The 16,856-nt window shown below is 57.0% G+C and overlaps 2 protein-coding genes across 2 annotated transcripts; one reads left to right on the plus strand and one right to left on the minus strand.

The window, feature by feature from the left end:
* Positions 1–2,921: 2,921 nt before the first annotated feature.
* On the minus strand, positions 2,922–11,878 carry ZNF319 (zinc finger protein 319). Its single transcript, XM_058813495.1, has 2 exons — positions 11,693–11,878; positions 2,922–10,315 (listed from the first exon to the last, which is right to left on the minus strand). Exon 2 carries the CDS (start codon positions 9,943–9,945, stop codon positions 8,284–8,286), a length of 1,662 nt encoding a protein of 553 aa, XP_058669478.1. The 5' UTR covers positions 9,946–10,315; positions 11,693–11,878; the 3' UTR covers positions 2,922–8,283.
* A 528-nt stretch (positions 11,879–12,406) lies between these two features.
* USB1 (U6 snRNA biogenesis phosphodiesterase 1) lies at positions 12,407–16,801 on the plus strand. The gene is made up of 7 exons (XM_058813793.1): positions 12,407–12,529; positions 12,633–12,784; positions 12,939–13,122; positions 13,614–13,667; positions 14,675–14,780; positions 15,427–15,510; positions 15,814–16,801. Exons 1-7 carry the CDS (start codon positions 12,432–12,434, stop codon positions 15,916–15,918), a joined length of 783 nt encoding a protein of 260 aa, XP_058669776.1. The 5' UTR covers positions 12,407–12,431; the 3' UTR covers positions 15,919–16,801.
* The last annotated feature ends 55 nt before the right edge of the window (positions 16,802–16,856 follow it).

Consider the following 16,856-nt stretch of genomic DNA (forward strand, 5'->3'; position numbering starts at 1 on the left):
ATTCTCACCATCTCAGTTAAACTTGCTTTTCCTGAAGGTAGCTCCTCAGTTAGATGTTTTATTTTCACACCTGTCCTCACCAGGAAGCCATTGCAGATGGATCACAAAAGCTGTGATGCTCTGCTCTACTCTCCCCATCATTTTTCATTTGAGGGAAGCTGAACAGTAATTTGAACAGAATTTTTTTATGAGGAAGTTCATGTCACAACACACAAATCCCCTATTTCTGCCCCTACAAAACAACCCTGCTCCACCACCTTTCAGCCACACCCCAGGGCCATGGGGCTGCTGGGGCAGGTACCTGCTGGGGGCTCTGGCGGGGCAGCAAAGGCACCCAGCACTGGCTGCTGTGATGGTGATAGAGCAGGTAAAAGTGAGATTTTGCAGAGCTGTCCAAGCTCTGGCTGGACAGCTTGGTCTTTTTGGGTCCCTTCCTTCCCTTTGTGAAGCAGCTCCAGGCTGGGATACAAAACCAGTGAGCCAAGTGACACTGCACATTGCTGTTACTTGCTGTTGCCCCTCTGAAGGGCTGTGCTCTGCCCAAAATGCCCCTCTAGAGATACCCCACTCTGCCCAAAATGAAGGGCTCAGAGCACCTCAGACAGCCCCAGGTGATACCTGCGAAGAGCAAACGGAAGCAGAGCCCTGAGCTCCTTCCAGCCCGGCCAGGAAACTGCACAGGGGTTTCAATCCCAGTCCCACACGCATAGGTAGAGGCTGGGAGCTGCTCAGCTCTAGGCTCTTTGAATTAACCCCTCATGCAGCTTTCAGGCATGCAGGATATCCTCAGTTCCCTTGAGATGGCTCACTGGGGGCTCTCCAAAGCCTGGCTCCTTAAATCTAGGCTGGGGTTTGCAGGGAGGGTGATGTGTGCCCTCAGCCCTTTGCTTGCCTGCACCTCCATGCACTCTCCCACAGACCCCCCAGACCCCACAGCTGGGCAGAGTGGCTGTAAAACACCTCCTGAGGCCTGACAGCCAGAAATCAATTTAATTATCTTGCATCTCTCACTGGGTACAAGGGATTAAGGAGCTGCGAACGCCCTGGGAACAGCAAGGAAAAGCTGCCAGTGCCTGCAGCAGAGGCATTTCCACCCATGCTTTGGTCCCAAAGAAGCCCAGGGTCCATGCACACAACCGAGCCCCAACAATCCTGGAGAAAGCCCCCTGAGGCTGCAGCGAGCCCCCCTTGTCAGCCAAGGGCTCCTCCTCCCTCACCCTGAGCTTGTGCAGCTGTAAAAGCCTGGACCATATCCCTGTCCCTGGTCTGGGAAAGAAAGTGGAGGGCAGAGACTGCTCCTCTGGCAGATCTGAACAAGAAATGGGCAGAAACATTTGTGGGTCCCCACAAAACTAGCTGCTAAAAGAAACAGGAATAAGGAGCCAGGATTTGCCTTCAGGAACATGAAAGAGTTGGCAGCCTCATGCACCTGCTGCACTGCAGGCACCCAGCGGTGCCACCACCTGTTGTGGCAGCTCCTTTTGCCAGCCAGCAAAGGGCCTTGGTCTCATTTCGAAGAGCAAGAAGGGCACAGACCCACATCCCCATTTGGAGCAGGGAGCACCGTGGCCTTTCCTCCCCCCAGCAGCTGATCAAACCTCCATCCACACCACCCAGCCCTCTCAGCATCACTCCCCATGGACCAGCACAGCTATTCCAGATCCCCAAACCCCCTGTGATGGCAGAGGTGGCCCTGCAGAGCCTCCCTCGCCTCCCTGGCTGGCACTTACCCCCGCGGGCTCAGCACTGCCTCCCTGGGCAGCCACCCTGGCACGGAGAGCTCCCCTGGCCACTGCAGCTCGCCACTGCCCCCCCAGCCACCCCGATCGGCTCAGGGCTCTGGGGGATTAGCCCCGTGCTGCCTGCAAATGGGATTACTCAGCTGTCCTGTGTGGCTTCCAGCAGCCTGCCTGCCTTTGGTGCAGGGTGCTGCAAAAAAAAACCCTAAAATCAAACAGGTTTGAGCAGCCTCAAAATCCCAAAGGTACCCCAGGCACTCACCAGCAGCGATGTAGGGAAGGCAGGTGTCTCACCCATGGGCAGGGGGAGCAGGGATGTGCAGAGGAGCAGCACTGGAGCTGCTGAAGCCCCGTGGGGTGACACAAGGTGATGTGCCCAGGGTGCTCCACCCACAGCTCTGCCCCAGCTCCTGAGCAACCACAGCAAATCTGCGTTGGGCTGGGCTAAGCCTCCCCTTGCTGAGCCTGCCAATTGTGCTTGATCCGTTTACCTCCAGCCCTGCACGACTGCCAGCCTTTCCCACTGCCCCTAATCTTAGCCACAATGACACCCTGGAATCCAGCATGGCTTCTGTGGCCCATGTCCAGCCTGTTTCTGCATGTCCAGAGCTCCCTGACCTGCTTCCTCCTTCCCTGGCTCCATGGTGTCTCCACCCTGGTGGGCAACAAGTGCCTGGCCATCGTGCCTGGCCCCAGAGCTCTGTAGCAGGCTCCTCTCCTGCTATCACAGGATGGGGGATGCAAAACAAACCCTCAGGAGAAGCTTGAACAGTTGGATGTGGGGCTGGGATCCCAGAGCACAACATGCAGCAGTTTCTGCCCCCTGAACAGCTGCTCCCTTCTGGCAGGATGAGACTCCTGCCTGCTCCTGCCCTGAAGCTCCCAGGGAGGAGTTTTGCCCTGGGGAGGGATTATTCCAGTTCTAGCAGGGGCAAAACCACTCAGAATACTGTGCTTGTGCTTGTTTTCAGCCCCTGGGAGCCTGCTCATACCCTGCTCATACCCTGCATCTTCTACTTATCAGGAAGATGAACCATCAATTCTACTTCAAAAAAAGTTCAGGGGAAAGAAAGAAAATATGAAAAAACCCCAAACAGAGCCAGACAGAGCATGAAGACAGATGAGGAGGCAGTGCTTGGCACATGGCCTCCTCTCCAGAAACCTTACACACCCACAGGAAGGTATAAATAACTATAAATTTATTAGTAAAGCAAAACCATTTGACACTCACACAGAAGAGCGGGATGTGTTATTACAATATATATACACACATACATGGAGTATCATCTTAGAAACACATGGAGAGCAGTGTTAAAGGCACTGCAAGCCACACAAACTTCAGCAACCTTGGCTGTGACTCCTGACAGCCCTGGGAACTCTGCTGGAGTCGTGAGCGCAGGTTGGGAGGTGCCCAGGAGTCTCCCTGACCATGAAGTCCCTCAGATCCACGCTTGGAGGCACTCAGAAACAAGCCCACGGTCCAGCTGCCACCTGTGCTCCTGCTCTCCCCACTGAGCATCCCAGGCATGCTGTGAGAGCAGCATCTTCACATCCACAGAGTGCCAGGGGTGGCTGCCAGGAGATGCTGGGGAGAGCTGGGTGCTCACCCAGCCTGGGGGCAGCTGCAGCCCCAAACCTCACTGGCCTGCCCTTACTGAATCTCAGATTTCACCTGCATGCACAGGAACCTTCCCACAGGGAAACTCACCACCCAATGGAGAAAGAGTCCAACTCTGAAGTACAACAAGAGGGTTTTGCCTATTCTGTAATGGTCAGGCTTCAGCTGCAGCCTGGAGTTGATGGTAAATACCCAAGGGAAGTGCAGAATGTGCTCTCCTCCCTCCTCTTCTCCCTGCAAGAGCAGGCTTGAGTGCCCAGAGATGGTCCCAAAACTCTGTCAGAGGATGCTTTCCCCTTTGTCCCCCAGTCCAGCACATGGGCCCTGAGACCAGAGCATGAACATCTTCCCACCCAGACTGCAGAGATGGCACCTGCTCACTGGAGAGCTGGCATGGCCACCTGAGCATCCCATGGTCCCAGGGGTGTCCCTGCCACAGCTAACTCAGCTCAGCTGCCTGCTTGACGCACACAGCTGCTCCACAGCACTGCCAGGAGAACCAACTGCACTGAGCCCACCCCAGTGCCAGGACACCTCCCAGGAATGTCTGACAGTCCTTCACTGACCTAATCCCCAGCCTTGGAGATGGAAATGGCAGCTCCCAACCCAGTCCCCATTTCCTGCCGCTCTGCTCTGGCTCTTGGTCCTGGCTTGGATTCACTTGTCAGAGCACGGGCAGCATCCCATGCCAAGCTGCCAGGTCACAGGCACTGCCCATGCCCAGTGAAATGCACGGCCTGCTGTGGGCAAGGAGCAGCAAGACTCGGGTCCTAAACACCTGATCTCACCATCAGTGGTTGGGTACCACCAGGATCCAGCCTCAGCCTGGGAAAGGAATTTGGGGCTGGGGAGAGCAGAGGTGGGAAGGAAAGAAGAGACTTCACAATCAGTGTGGAAGAAGGAATGAAAAACAAACCACTGCTTACAAATAAAGAACTGAACAAAGAAAAGAAGCTGAGAATGTCCTTTAAAAGTATAAACTGAGGAAGGAAAGGGACTGAGACAGCTGAAGGCATCCTGTAGGTAGGGTCAGGGCAAGTGAAGATCAGTAAAAGCCCAGGTTACAGACTACCTATTCCTGGACCCAGGAAGCCAGAGGAACAGCAGCCCTAGAGAGCAGGACTTATGTCCTGGAGAACACCCACAAAACCTCTGCCCAACCTAACCCTCCTCTCCACCTGCTCAGCCTGCCTGCCACGGAGAACCATCCTTTGGGAGGAACCCCCCTACCCAGCCCCTCAGCATCCTCACTGGGCTGCAACCAGGCCCTGAACTGCCTCGAGCACTTCCCACAGGGCTGATGGCACAGCAGCTCCAGCACAGGAACTCTCTGGGGTGCTGCAGGGCAGTGAGGAATGCAAGAGGCCAAGCAGAGGAAGGAGCCTGAAAGTTGCTCAAAATAAACACCAAAAGTGAAGTGCAACAGGTACAGAGTAGAGGCATGGTTTACTACCCAGCGGGCTTTGGCCCCAGCTGCTCTTTGGTTTGAAAAGGAAACACCAGCAGTGAGCAGAGCCCTGAGTGTGATGCCCCAGGGACAGCAGCCCCCAGGCCAGCCTGTGCCTCCCCACACAGCAGCACAGTGCTGCTCCTGTGCCTCCTGCTGCTGCCACCTCCTCCCACCTCACTGGCCACAACCCGACCTAAAGGCACAGCAATGGCAATGGAGCTGCTTCCCCCACCCCTGCAGGCAACACTGCTGCTTCCAGCTGGAAAATGCTCCTATAAAAATATACCCAAAGCTCTCTGGGGCCACTCAGTGCCCACCCCACCCACAAGCTCCAGCTGCATGTTCTCCATGGGCTTCAGCTGGGTCTGGGCTCCTGCAGGACAGCAAATGAAACAAGAGACTGAATCACCATGGACTCACAGCCAGGCCTAATAATGTTCTAATCCTGATGCATGATGTTTTTGAACCTGGAGGCACCTATTCACCAGCTGACGACCTGGACCTGGACTCACCCCTGCCAAGCTCCCCACAGCATCCCCTCTCTCCCTGGCATGGGGTCCCAGATGAGTCTCTCTGCCCAGGGCACTGCTTGGCCACTGCCACATCCTAGGCAGAGCCTCACTGGGATACCCAGGGCTTTCCCAGCTGCTCAGCAGAAGAGAAACACCCCCCAACAGTCCCTGTGTCCAGCTGCACCAAGGGGACAGCACCTGGCAGCCCCATGGCTCTGCACAGTGTGGAGCTGTGTCTGGGCCCAGCACCACCCTCCTCTGCCCCAGGTGCCAGGCAGTCACCCAGGCTCCTGGGGAGGGAACAGAGCAGGGCACAGCCAGCTGATCCAGCTGATGATTTCTCCAAACCCTCCTCTGCTGCTCTAGAAAGAAACAGCAGCGCCACAAAAGCCCATGGAGGCAGCAGCTGACTCTATCTCACAATCCCCTCCTGGCAAAGCTGAGCCTCTCTGCAAGCTCTGAGCCCTGGGCACTGATCCTGGCTGCCAGTGACCACTGAACCCCTGGCAGCTTGTGCTGGCAAAGAGCAGAGGAGCCATGGCCCAAGGAAAGAACAGAGCAAGGGTTCAGGAAGGTGCCACAGCCCTCATCTGGTCCCACATTCGAGCCTCCATCACCACCAAGCCCTTCTGCAAAGACAGGATTAGCCTTCCTTTGTTTGGACTCTCTTTTACTCCTACAGTAAAGCATACACTGAGCTTACTACATATTAAACAGCAAAAACCAGTTACCTAGAACTAAAGAGCTCTTTAAAAATCCAAGTTACCACATCTCTTTTGTTTTTTTAAAGATTCAGTATGACATCAAGTTAAACTATACAGTATTTTTAATGAATTTTAACAAACTGCTTTTATAAAAAAAAAAAAAAAGGTAGAACAAAAAAAAAGAGGAAAAAGAAACACAGATGGAAAACTTGGTAGGAAGTTCTACATCTTTGAGGCAGCACAAAGTAAGACAACCATCATGGGTCCCTCTTCCTTGGGCAGCAGAGAGAGCACAGTCTGTTTTAATCACCTTTAAGTTGCACATGAAGAAGACTCAGCCCCAGGGTCTACCCTGTCACTTCCCTGTCCCAGCCCCTCAAAATGCACCCTGTTCCCCCACACTGTGCTGGAAATGGAAAACTAAAGCCTTTCTCCACCTTTCAGACAAGGATGCAGGCCCAGTTCTGCAAGGTTAATCTGTCTACACTTGCCATGGACAACAGCCATAACCTTGTCCTTGTGCAGCACACGGGCAACACCCTGGCTGCTCACTGCAACCTCACAGGAGCACCAGCCAACACCAGAGATGGGCTGAGGCTGGCAGGGACCTCTGAAGACCCCCAGGTCCAACTCCTTGCTTGGACAGGTCAGCTACAGCATATTGTTCAGGACCACATCCAGCCAGGGCCTGAACACCTCCACAGATGGACACTCAGTATCTCCAAAGATGGAGGGGGAAGGCTGGGGGACAACCTAGTAGGCACATCTTCAACCTCCAAGGCATCTAACTGACATGTAATGGATCTCTGGGACATGAGAAGCCTGAAAATTCCTGCAGATGAAAACACCTGAGGCTGCATCAACCTTGCTAGGGGAGATTTATTTTGAAGTGATGTTTACAAGAAGTGTGCAAAACCTGAAGAATACAGACGAGGTAAAGAAAGGGCAAAGGGGTAAAACAGGACTCCTGCAAGAGGGGAAAAATAGACTTCTCCTTTACCCACTGCTAACTTTGCCCTCCCCAAGGAGCTGAGCCTGCAGGCTATAAAGGATTCTCCTGACTCACTCTGGTTCCTCCAGCAAATCAGACACCAAGCCCCTGGCACATGCTGTGGGTTATGCTGGCCGTGGCAACACCTCTGCAGCTGTAGGTTATTGTAGTGTTCATCTCACCCCTTAGTGTTGGAGCTGTGACAGCCATTGCCTGACCCTGCTGGAGGTACCACAGTCAGCCCAAGGGTGCTCAGGGGCTGGAGGCAAGGCAGGAGAGGGGAAATGCCTTGGGAAGCAGCTCTGGAATGGCAGGCTTTTGGTTGGGAGCAGGGAATGAATGCTGTAACAGAACCATGGAACTGTTAGGGCTGGAAGGACCTTTGGAGATTATCTAGTCCAACCCTCCTGCTAAGTTAGGGTCACCTAAAGCAGGTTACACAGAAATTTGTCCAGGTGGGTTTTGAATGTCTCTAGAAAGGGAGAATCCATGATCTCCCCCCAGGCAGACTGTCCCAGTGCTCCTTGCCATGCTTTCTGGTGGCAGCTTCCTACAGCTCCCTGTGCAGCTGGCAGGGACAGGGGGCAGGCAGGCTCACTCAGACCCCTGCAGAGTGTGACAGCCAGCCACTGCAAAAGCAGCAATGCCAAAGTGCTTTTTGGAGCTGTGGAGCCCCATGGCTTTTCCCTTTCAACACTCTAGAAGGAGGGAGAGCAGGGGAGGTTGGGGCAGTCAATCAACACTAATGATCTGAAATGATGCCCTCAACTGAGCCTGGACCAAGTTGGGAGACCCCAGCAGCAGAAACCTGCCATCTCTATGCCAAGCAGCACTCCCTGGGAGAAGGGAGGGCTGCCTCTGCCTTGCTCCTAAAGCCTCTCCAGAAGGAGAGTCACCCAATCCTCCCCACCAACCCTGCCAGGCAGGACAGGGGAAAAAGGCTGCACGCAAAGAGCTGGTGCCTGCAACAGACAGCTGAGCTCCCAGGACTGGAACTGCAGGTACAGCACAAAGTACAGTCCAGGGAACACCAGGCATCTACAGGCACAGCTTCCTCCCTTCACCTCCCTCCTTTCCTTTCCACCCCTTTGAGATGTCCACGTCGTCTGTTGCTACTTCCACACAGGTGGCATATCTGAGGCCAGAGGAAAGTTTACCTGCCCACACGCCGTGCCCCCCCTTTCCCCCACACTCCCTGGAGGTTGGAGAGGGAAGGCCGAGGCTCGGGAGCGTCCCATGCAAGCTGAAAGCCAGGGTGGGGCGGGAGGCTCAGGGCAAGCAGGCGGCCACCTGGTAGGCACCCTCGGCCGTGTGCTGCACGCTGTGCTCCTGCAGCAGGCCCAGGTCCAGGAACCTCTCCCCGCACCACATGCACTTGTACTGCTGCTCGCGGGCGTGCACGCTGTGGTGCTTGTTGAGGTGCTCGCGCTGCTTGAAGGCCTTCTCGCAGGAGGAGCACTTGTAGGGCTTCTCGCCCGTGTGCACGCGCCGGTGCCGCTGCAGGTCCGACGCGTACTTGAACCGCTTCTCGCAGTCGGGGCACTTGAGGGGCTTCTCGCGGGCTGGGTCGCAGCGGTGCTGCACGAACTCCGAGGAGGAGAAGAAACGTCTCTCGCAGAGCGTGCACTTGAGCGGCTTCTCGGCGCAGTGGGCCAGCTGGTGCTTCTGCAGAGCCGAGGCCCGCTTGTAGGACTTGTTGCACACCGCGCACTTGAAGGGCCGCTCCGCGTTCTGCACGCACTTGTGCCGCAGCAGTTCCGAGGACTGGTTGAAGCCTTTCTGGCACACGTTGCACTTGAAGAGGTTCTCTATGCCGTGCACGTGCTGGTGGTACACCAGGTGCGAGGGCTGCACGAAGCCCTTCTCGCACAGGTTGCACTTGAAGCGCTCCTCAGTCTTGTGCGTGCGGCGGTGGCGCATGAGCGCGTACTGCTGCTTGAAGCTCATCTGGCACAGGTCGCACTTGAAGGGCCGCTCCTCGCTGTGCGTGCGCTCGTGCTGCCGCAGGTCCGAGGGGCGCTTGAAGGCCTTCTGGCACTCCCCGCAGCGGAAGGGCCGCTCCCCGCTGGGCGTGCAGGGGTGCTGCAGCAGCTCCGAGGATTCCTTGAAGTGCAGCTCGCAGACGTTGCACTTGAAGAGGTGCTCCCCCGAGTGGGCGTACATGTGGCGCACCAGGTGGGAGCGGTGCTTGAAGGTCTTCTCGCACACCGTGCACTTGTAGGGCCGCTCGGAGCTGTGCGTCCGTTTGTGGTGCACCAGGTGGGAGGACTGGCTGAAGCTCTTGTCACACAGCGTGCACTTGTACGGCTTCTCGCCCGTGTGGATGCGCTCGTGCCGGGACAGCTCTGAGAGGTGCTTGAAGGTTTTCTGACAGATGGAGCAGCTGTAGGGCTTCTCCGAGGGGTCGAGAGGCTGTGGATGCTCTACCTCGGGAGGCTTGTAGGTCTTCTCACAGATGGAGCACTTCATGGCGTTGCCGTTGTGCACGTTGTGGTGCTGCGCCAGCGAGGTCAGGAGGGAGAAACCCATCTTGCAAACCCCACACACGAAGGGCTTCTGCTCCACCTGGATACACTGGTGTTCGAGGAGGTCGGTGGCCTGGTGGAAGATCTTCAGGCACTGGGTACACTGGAAAGAGCGGTCATGGCTTGGCAAGCACTGGTGCTCGTGGGGGTTGGAGAGGTGGGCGAGGTCATGGCCACACACACCGCACTTGTGGGACGGCTCTCCAGCCTGGATGGGGGCGTGCTGGTGGTGCTGCAGTCCAGGGTCTGGCTGGAGCAGGATGCCGTACACGGCACAGCCCAGGGGGTTGTCAGCAGTGCTGGGAGGGATGGAGTGCTCTGGGAGGGCGGCTGCCCCAGCGTGGTGCTGCTGCGGTGGCGGCGGCTGCTGTGGTTGCTGCTGTTGCTGCTGCCAGCTTTCTGACATGCTTGGGGAAAAAAATGGGATTTTAGCAGTGATAGCTTCAGCTTCCCGGATGAAAGGGTTCAAGTAAAAGCAAGACACAAAGATTCTGAGATCCTGATTCCCTGTAAATGATCCCCTCAAGCTGAGACCAGAAAATCCAGCCCACAGCCAGGATCCTGGGAAGAAAAGTGGTGAAGGGACTCCAGGCCTCCTCCTTAGACCAGCACAGGTTCTTTATGGACTGATTTGGTCTGGCTTTTCCTTCTTTTGGACAAAGGAACAGGAGGCAGAGGCAAGTGCCTTGAAGAGGGCAGGAGGATCTTCTCCGTGCTGGCTGCGACGTGCTCACACTTGTGAGTGGCACAGGATGCAACCCAGGGAGCAGCTCTCTCTGCAGGAAAGAAGACAGCTCATGTCAGGTGTTAGAAGAAACATGGGCAATTCTCCATCAACCTTCCCTCATGGCTCTCTTTGAAAACTCTCCTGCATCCCTGAAAAGCTACCAGGAAGCCAGTGGAACCAGAGCTCTACTTGCTGCTGTGCAAAGGGCCTGGGACAAGGAGTTCTCAGCCTGGAAAGGGCTGGGCTCAGCTTGGACACAGTTTGGGTGTTGTGCTCTCACGAGAGCCAGCACAACTGCGCAGGGCCTGCTCAGCTCAGCCCTGAGTGGTCACTGGATCTCCAGCACTGCTATGGCCCTGTCCCAGGACATTGGTCTCTCTGCACAGGCTATGCACCAAACACTATGCAATCAAGAAGCTACTGGTTTAGATTTTACACATCTTGACATCATCCCACTCCAGCTGAAACAGCTCTTTGAAATGGTTCTGCTCCTCCTGCAGCCTGGATATCGAGCCCATTACTCAAGGGATGCATGCAAAGCATTTCCCCTTCTCTGGGCAGCGCTTGAGACTGGAAGAGCCAGGGAGCTCAGGAGAATATTTGCCCTCAGTGTTATCCTATCCTCAGACACAGGGATCACTCTGTGAAGATAAAAGTAGAATTAAAGCAGTGGCTTAGCAGAACCTCCTACCAAACCCTGCAATAAAATTACACTGAAGCCAACCAACCTATGCCAGAGCTGCAGCCTGGCCTTGCCACAGAGCATCATCAGGCTCACTGAAAAGTGAGATGTCCAATAAAACCTGGCACCAGCTTAGAGAAGAATAAGACCCACCAGCGAGCAGCAGATAGCAGCAGTGTCAACACACCTCAAGAGAGAAGAAGGTACAAGCCCTGGTGAGCAGCAGCCACCAGCACGCCTGAGCCTTGAGAGCATCCCCATGTCTGCATCAAAACATCTGCCCTCGGGGTAAGGAAATCCTTGGTCTACCACAAGAATATTTTTTATGTTTAAAACTATGCAATAGAGAGCACCAGAGAATCCCATTCCCTAGCATCCCCACCTCCAATGGCACTCAGTTGAGACTGGGTTGAGCCCCACAGCTCAGGTAGGGCTCTGACTGTGGGGACACTTCATTATTTTGTGCTCCAGCAGTTTGGGGCAGTAAAGCCCCCAGAGGCACCATCGCAGCCCTGCCGGCACGCAGGATGCTCTCCTTCTCCTACAGAGCTCACCTTGACGGAGCGAGGGCTCGCAGCGCCGGTACCTGCACCGTGCTCGGCGGGACACGAAACTTCAGCCCAGCCCGGGCGCCACCTTCCCCCGCACACACCGCCAACCGCAGCAGGACGAACCCACCGGCGGGGCATCCCGGGCTAACGGGGAGGTAGGACTGTGCCCCTCGCAGGGGAGAGCGATACCAACCTTGGCTTACCGAGGGCTCTGCGCGGGGACCCGCGTCGGCGCCAGCTCCAGCCTAACTCATCCCTCCGTGGGAGGTGGGAAGCGACAACCATTTAGGGAGCGCGGTCGGGAGCGCAGAGGTACTTTCAAACTGGCGAGGCGGCCTGCTCGGCATGGCCCGGCTGCTCCCGCCGGGCCCGGGCCGCCTCAGGGCCGCGGGGCGCGGGGGCGGCCGGGGAGCTCGCAGGCCACCAGCAGCCGCCGCCGCCGCAGCCCGCGGCCAGGCCCGGCCCGCCGCTCGCCGCTCCCCATCGGGCGGCCCCGCTGGCAGCGCGGGGACGGCGCCCCGAGGCCTTCACCGCCGCCGCGCCGGGAGGCCCCGCGCTGGGTCGGGTGTAGGGGGTCGCTGCCCGCCCGGGGCCGCCCCCGCCCCGGCGAGGCGCACACAAAGGGCGGCGGCGGCGGCCGGGCCGATCACCTACGGCGGGAGGAGGCCTCGCCGGCGGGAGGGCCGCGGCCTGCGCGCTGCGCCCGAGCCCTGCGCTGGCGTGGAGGCGGGAGCCGGGAGGGAAGAGGGGAGGGAGGGAAGGGAGCGAGCGGCGGGCGGGAGCGCAGCGGAGCGAGCGGAGCGGGCCGGGCCGGGGCGGCCGCGGCGGCGGCGGAGGAGGCGGGGCGGGCGCGGCGGGTGCTGCCCCCTGCCGGGCCGCGCCGGCAACTGCGCTGCCAGCGAGGAGCGGGCCGTGGCGGCGGGGCCGCGGCCATGAGGGCCGCGCTGGTGGGCTACAGCAGCTCCGAGGAGGAGCAGGAGGAGGAAGGGGGGAGCCGGGGCGGCGGCGCGCAGGGGCCCCCCGGGGCCAGGTGGGTGCGGTGGGGTGGTGGCGGCGGGAGCGCGCGGGAGGCGGCGGGAGCGCGCGGCCTTCCTCCTCCTCTTCCTCGTTCTCACCCCGCTCCGGTCCCGCAGCGCCGGCCGCCCCCGCCTGCCCGTGCCCGCCGGCCTGCCCGGAGACCCGGACCCGGATGAGGCCGTGAGCGATGACAGCTCCCGGCACGGCGGCCGCGTGCGAGGCTTCCCCCACGAGCGGGGCAACTGGGCCACGCACGTCTACCTGCCCTGTAGGTACCGGCACCGGGATTGGGATGGACCGGGACCGCGAGCGGGATGGCACCGGGACCGGGATGGCACCGGGAGGATGGCGGGACGGAGCTCAGCCGCTGCCCCCCGGTCCCGGCGGGAATGCGCGGCCCCTCTGACGGCGCTGCCCCGCAGACACTGCCCAGGAGGAGTTCCTGGAGCTGCTGGAGCTGCTCGTGTCCCACGCCCGCACCTTCGTGCCGTCGCTGGCTGCCATGGAGGAGTTCCACCTGAGCCTCTCGCAGTGCGTGGTGCTGCGCTACCACTGGATCGAGCCCTTCGTCCGCTGCCTCCGGGAGCGCCTGGCCGCCTTCCACAGGTGGGTTTGGCAGAGCCCCGGCAGGGCGCTCCGCACACCGTCCCCTGCCCTCGGGACCCGTGCTTTGCCAGCATCCACGCCCTAAGGTGTCCCTGGGCTGGTGCTGGCAGCACATTAAAGCCCTGGGGATTTTTCTTCACTGCCTCGGGATCTGGCACCAGACACGTCAGGTTTTGGCTTTTCAGTATCAGGCCAGAGCTGTGCCATCCTCTAAACCATGGGTGGTTTTGTTGCTTACATCAGGCTCAGGCACTGCCTGAGCATCAGCTGCTTCAGGGTTTCTGTCACTGTGCAGGCTTTGGAGGGCTGGAAATGGGAGGGGAATTAATTAATTTGAGCCCCAAGAGGTTCTGGTTGCACCAATTTGGTCTGATTGCAGCATATATTTGCCTCTATCTTTCCATGGCTTGGTAACAATCCTGGCCCCTCCTCATCTTCTACTTTTTTATTTTTTTTCCTCTGCAGCTGAAATAGGATCTTTCTTATTTCAGGTTCTTCTGCGTAGCTGACCAGGTGAAGGTTTACACCAACCAGAACAAAACCAGGTGAGTGCACAGTGAGCAGCCTGCCTGCCCCAGGAGACGTCTGAGCAAGGTGCTGTGTGGATGGGGAGTGTCACCCTGCCTGTCCCACAGTTGGGCTGTGTGACAACACAGTCTGTGATCACCTCCGGATCATCTCCAGACATTTCACACCTTTCCCCAGCCATCTGTACAAATTTTTGGCTTTGGCACTGATTCTCTGCAAGCTTTTGGTCTCATTAGCTGGTGTGCACAGCCTGGGGCGAGCAGAGTGGGACCACCTCTTTTGGCAGCAGTGCCAGTCGTGAAATTGTAGTGCAGGTCTTCCAAGAGCTGGAGAGAAATAGCTGAGATGGTGCTAATTCTCCTGGGCGTCAGCTCAGAGGCCTGATTCCAACGGAATGCAATTAAGGTTTTTTTGAATGTCAAAGCAAAGGTGATTAAAATTGCAGAAAGTTGCTGAATCTGGTGGGAAAGGCAGCCCAAGATTGTCATGGGTAGGAAAAAGTGGATGTGGAACCTGAGTGACACTTGAATCTTCTGCTTCCCTCCTGGAGGGGAAGAAATGATGACTCTTAAATGACTCTGGAAAGTGTCATCCCAACAGTCCTGGAGGAGGTGCTGACTTCTTTGTCACATCTCTCCAGCCTGGTACTTCCCATTCCCTGCTTCCTCTCTCCAGCAACTTCCACTTTTTTAATGCAGCTCCTGCATGGGCACGGCACTCTGCTGAAATTCCCACCCAGTGCATCCTTTGCCTAGAAAACTGATTTTCATGTCCCAAAATGTACTAGGCTAATCTAGTAAATCTACATGGTTTATCATCCAGTCCTGCTTCTCCTGCCACCACATCTTCTGTTTTTTTCAGAATACAATCAGCATCCCTGGATGCTTAAACCTGGCATTCCTCAGATTTCCCTGTGTTAGGGAATAGGGAACTTGCCTGGTAGGAATGAAGGGCTGTGTATTCTTAGGGCTCTGCTTTCTGCAGCATGAAAGGGTGCTTGCAGTCTCTCCTTGCCTTTCTTTAGGACCTTTATTGGCTTGGAGGTCTCTGCTGGGCATTTCCAGCTGCTGGAGCTGGTCTCGGAGGTGGATGGCGTTCTAGAGGAATTTGACCTTCCCACATTCTACAAGGTGAGGCGTTCCTGCTTGCTCCCCTGCCAGTCTGGACATGTTGGCTGGTTCCCTGTGAGATGTTCACTCGAGTAAACAGGAGCCAGTTGCAGTGGCTGCCCTGCTGTGCATGGAAACGGGGTTGTCCTAGGATAGAATGGGCACTGTGGGACTGAGGACAATCCTTGTGTCTTTGCCTTGGGCAGCTCTCTTGGGCATTAGTCCAGCCTTTTTGCTTAGTATTAGCTTTGGGAACAGGTTTGGGATTTTGAAGGGCCAGAGCCCAGTTTGTCTGTGCCTAGAGCTGAGCAGGGAGCTCATGTGGATTATTCAGCAGTGGCACATGTACCTGCTCCAGGACCAGTGCTGAGAGATTGTCCCACAGCTGCAGAGTTGAGCACAGGGAGGCTGGGAGCCAGGCAGCCTTGCCCATGGAGTCCAAAGGGGCTGGGGTGGGAAGCCCAGGTCTCCTCTTGCCTCCAGCACTGTCCATATCAGCTCTGCAGCTGGTGATTTGGCAGAGGGGACTCCCAGCTTTGGGATCCTCCAGCCTCTGTGAGCCCAGGCAGGGCAGCAGCATCATGCCAGCCTTCCCACTGTGGCTCTGTGCATTCACCAAAGCCTCCTTTAGCCCTCACATCCTTACCCCTGTTTGTTTTGCCTTCAGGACCCATCGTTCCACATCAGCTTGGCCTGGTGCGTGGGGGACCTGGCTGGCAGGCTGGAGGGGCAGTGTCTGCGGGAGCTCCAGGTGTGTCCCCACAGACGTGGGGTGGTGTGGAGGGCAGGGGGAGGGCAGAGCTGGACTCCAGCCACATCTCCCTGCCAGGGGTGCAGAGTGGGACATTCTCTTCAACCAAGCAGGACAAACTTCAGTGGGGTGAAAGATGAGAAGCTTTAGAGGGGAGCGTGAGTTAAATCACCCTCCTGAGGGAAGTCAGAGGCTCCCAGGTGCAAATGGCTTTATCTGTGACTTCCTTCAGACAGGGAGCTGCCAACTCCATCCTCTGGCACATCCACTCTCCTGGTACTGACTCCTGCCTCTATTTTCCAGGACATTGTGGATGGGTTTGAGGAGTCAGAATTCCTGCTGCGTATCCAATGGGAGCAAATCCGCTGCAAGTCAGGGAACAAGTACTTCTCCTTCCCCCTGAGGTAGGGCAGGTGGGGCTGTGCCTTTTGGAGCCCCGAAGAGCCTGACACTGGAACAAGGCTGCAGTCTGGCACAGCTCTGCGTGCCGTGGGCTGTCACGCACCTCTGCGCTCTTCTTGCCTGCTCAGCGTCTCTGCGGCGTTGGTGGCCTCAAGTTGGCCACTTCCAGTTTGAGCTGCTGGCTGAAGAAAAGTGTGCTTGTAGCAGATTTCATCCTCGCTGCTGGATGTGCTGCAGTCAGCACTGGCGGTTCCAGACATCCCACCGTCGCTAATTTTGCTGATTTTTTTAAAAGAAGAAAAAAAATCTTCAAAAGCCATAGATGCCTTATGGGAAGGAGGAAGAAGGTAGCGTGGGAAGCTGCTACTAAAGGGAGAGTGTCTCACACAGTGGGAAGTAGCACTGCCAGATTGTTGTTTGGGAGGCTCTGGGCATGTTTTGAGTAGCAAGAGGGAAGGACATGGAGCTGGATCCTCTTCCCTGAGTGCTTTGCTACTGTAAGCCAGCTCGGACAAGCTCCTGAGTCATGTTGTGTCCCTCTCACGCTGCTGCCTCTGTAGAGACATTTCAGTGTCTGATCCTTTTGCCAAAGAACAAGAGCTGCTGCCAGGTGTGGGTGAGCCCTGGAAGGGACAGTGTCAGTGTTTGCCTGGGCTGGGAGGGCAGTGCCCACAGGTGAGTCAAAGGGTGGTGGCTCCTGCCCAGGCTCCACACTTTTCCCTGTGTGATCAGCACCCCAGGTGGATGATGACCCAGGGGATTGCAGGCTGGACATTGTCCCTTGGGAGAAACTCCTTTTTATCCTTTTGTCCCTATGGGTTGGTCAGCTGCAACTTCTCAGGTACTTGGAACAGAATGCTGATGTGATGCCCTGAATCTTTTATTCCATGTCTGTCCAGGACTTCTGAACAGTAAAAATCTGTTTCCTCATTTCATAAAACTGT

This window comes from Ammospiza caudacuta, chromosome 13, assembly GCF_027887145.1.
Source record: "Ammospiza caudacuta isolate bAmmCau1 chromosome 13, bAmmCau1.pri, whole genome shotgun sequence".
NCBI lineage: Eukaryota > Metazoa > Chordata > Aves > Passeriformes > Passerellidae > Ammospiza > Ammospiza caudacuta.

Bases quoted from the DNA above. Each gene is read 5' to 3' on its own strand.
- ZNF319 (XM_058813495.1), bottom strand. From the start codon at position 9,945: ATGTCAGAAAGCTGGCAGCAGCAACAGCAGCAACCACAGCAGCCGCCG.
- USB1 (XM_058813793.1), top strand. From the start codon at position 12,432: ATGAGGGCCGCGCTGGTGGGCTACAGCAGCTCCGAGGAGGAGCAGGAG. The intron at 13,668-14,674 runs GTGAGTGCACAG...GCCTTTCTTTAG, and splicing joins ACCAACCAGAACAAAACCAG to GACCTTTATTGGCTTGGAGG. The intron at 15,511-15,813 runs GTGTGTCCCCAC...TCTATTTTCCAG, and splicing joins AGTGTCTGCGGGAGCTCCAG to GACATTGTGGATGGGTTTGA.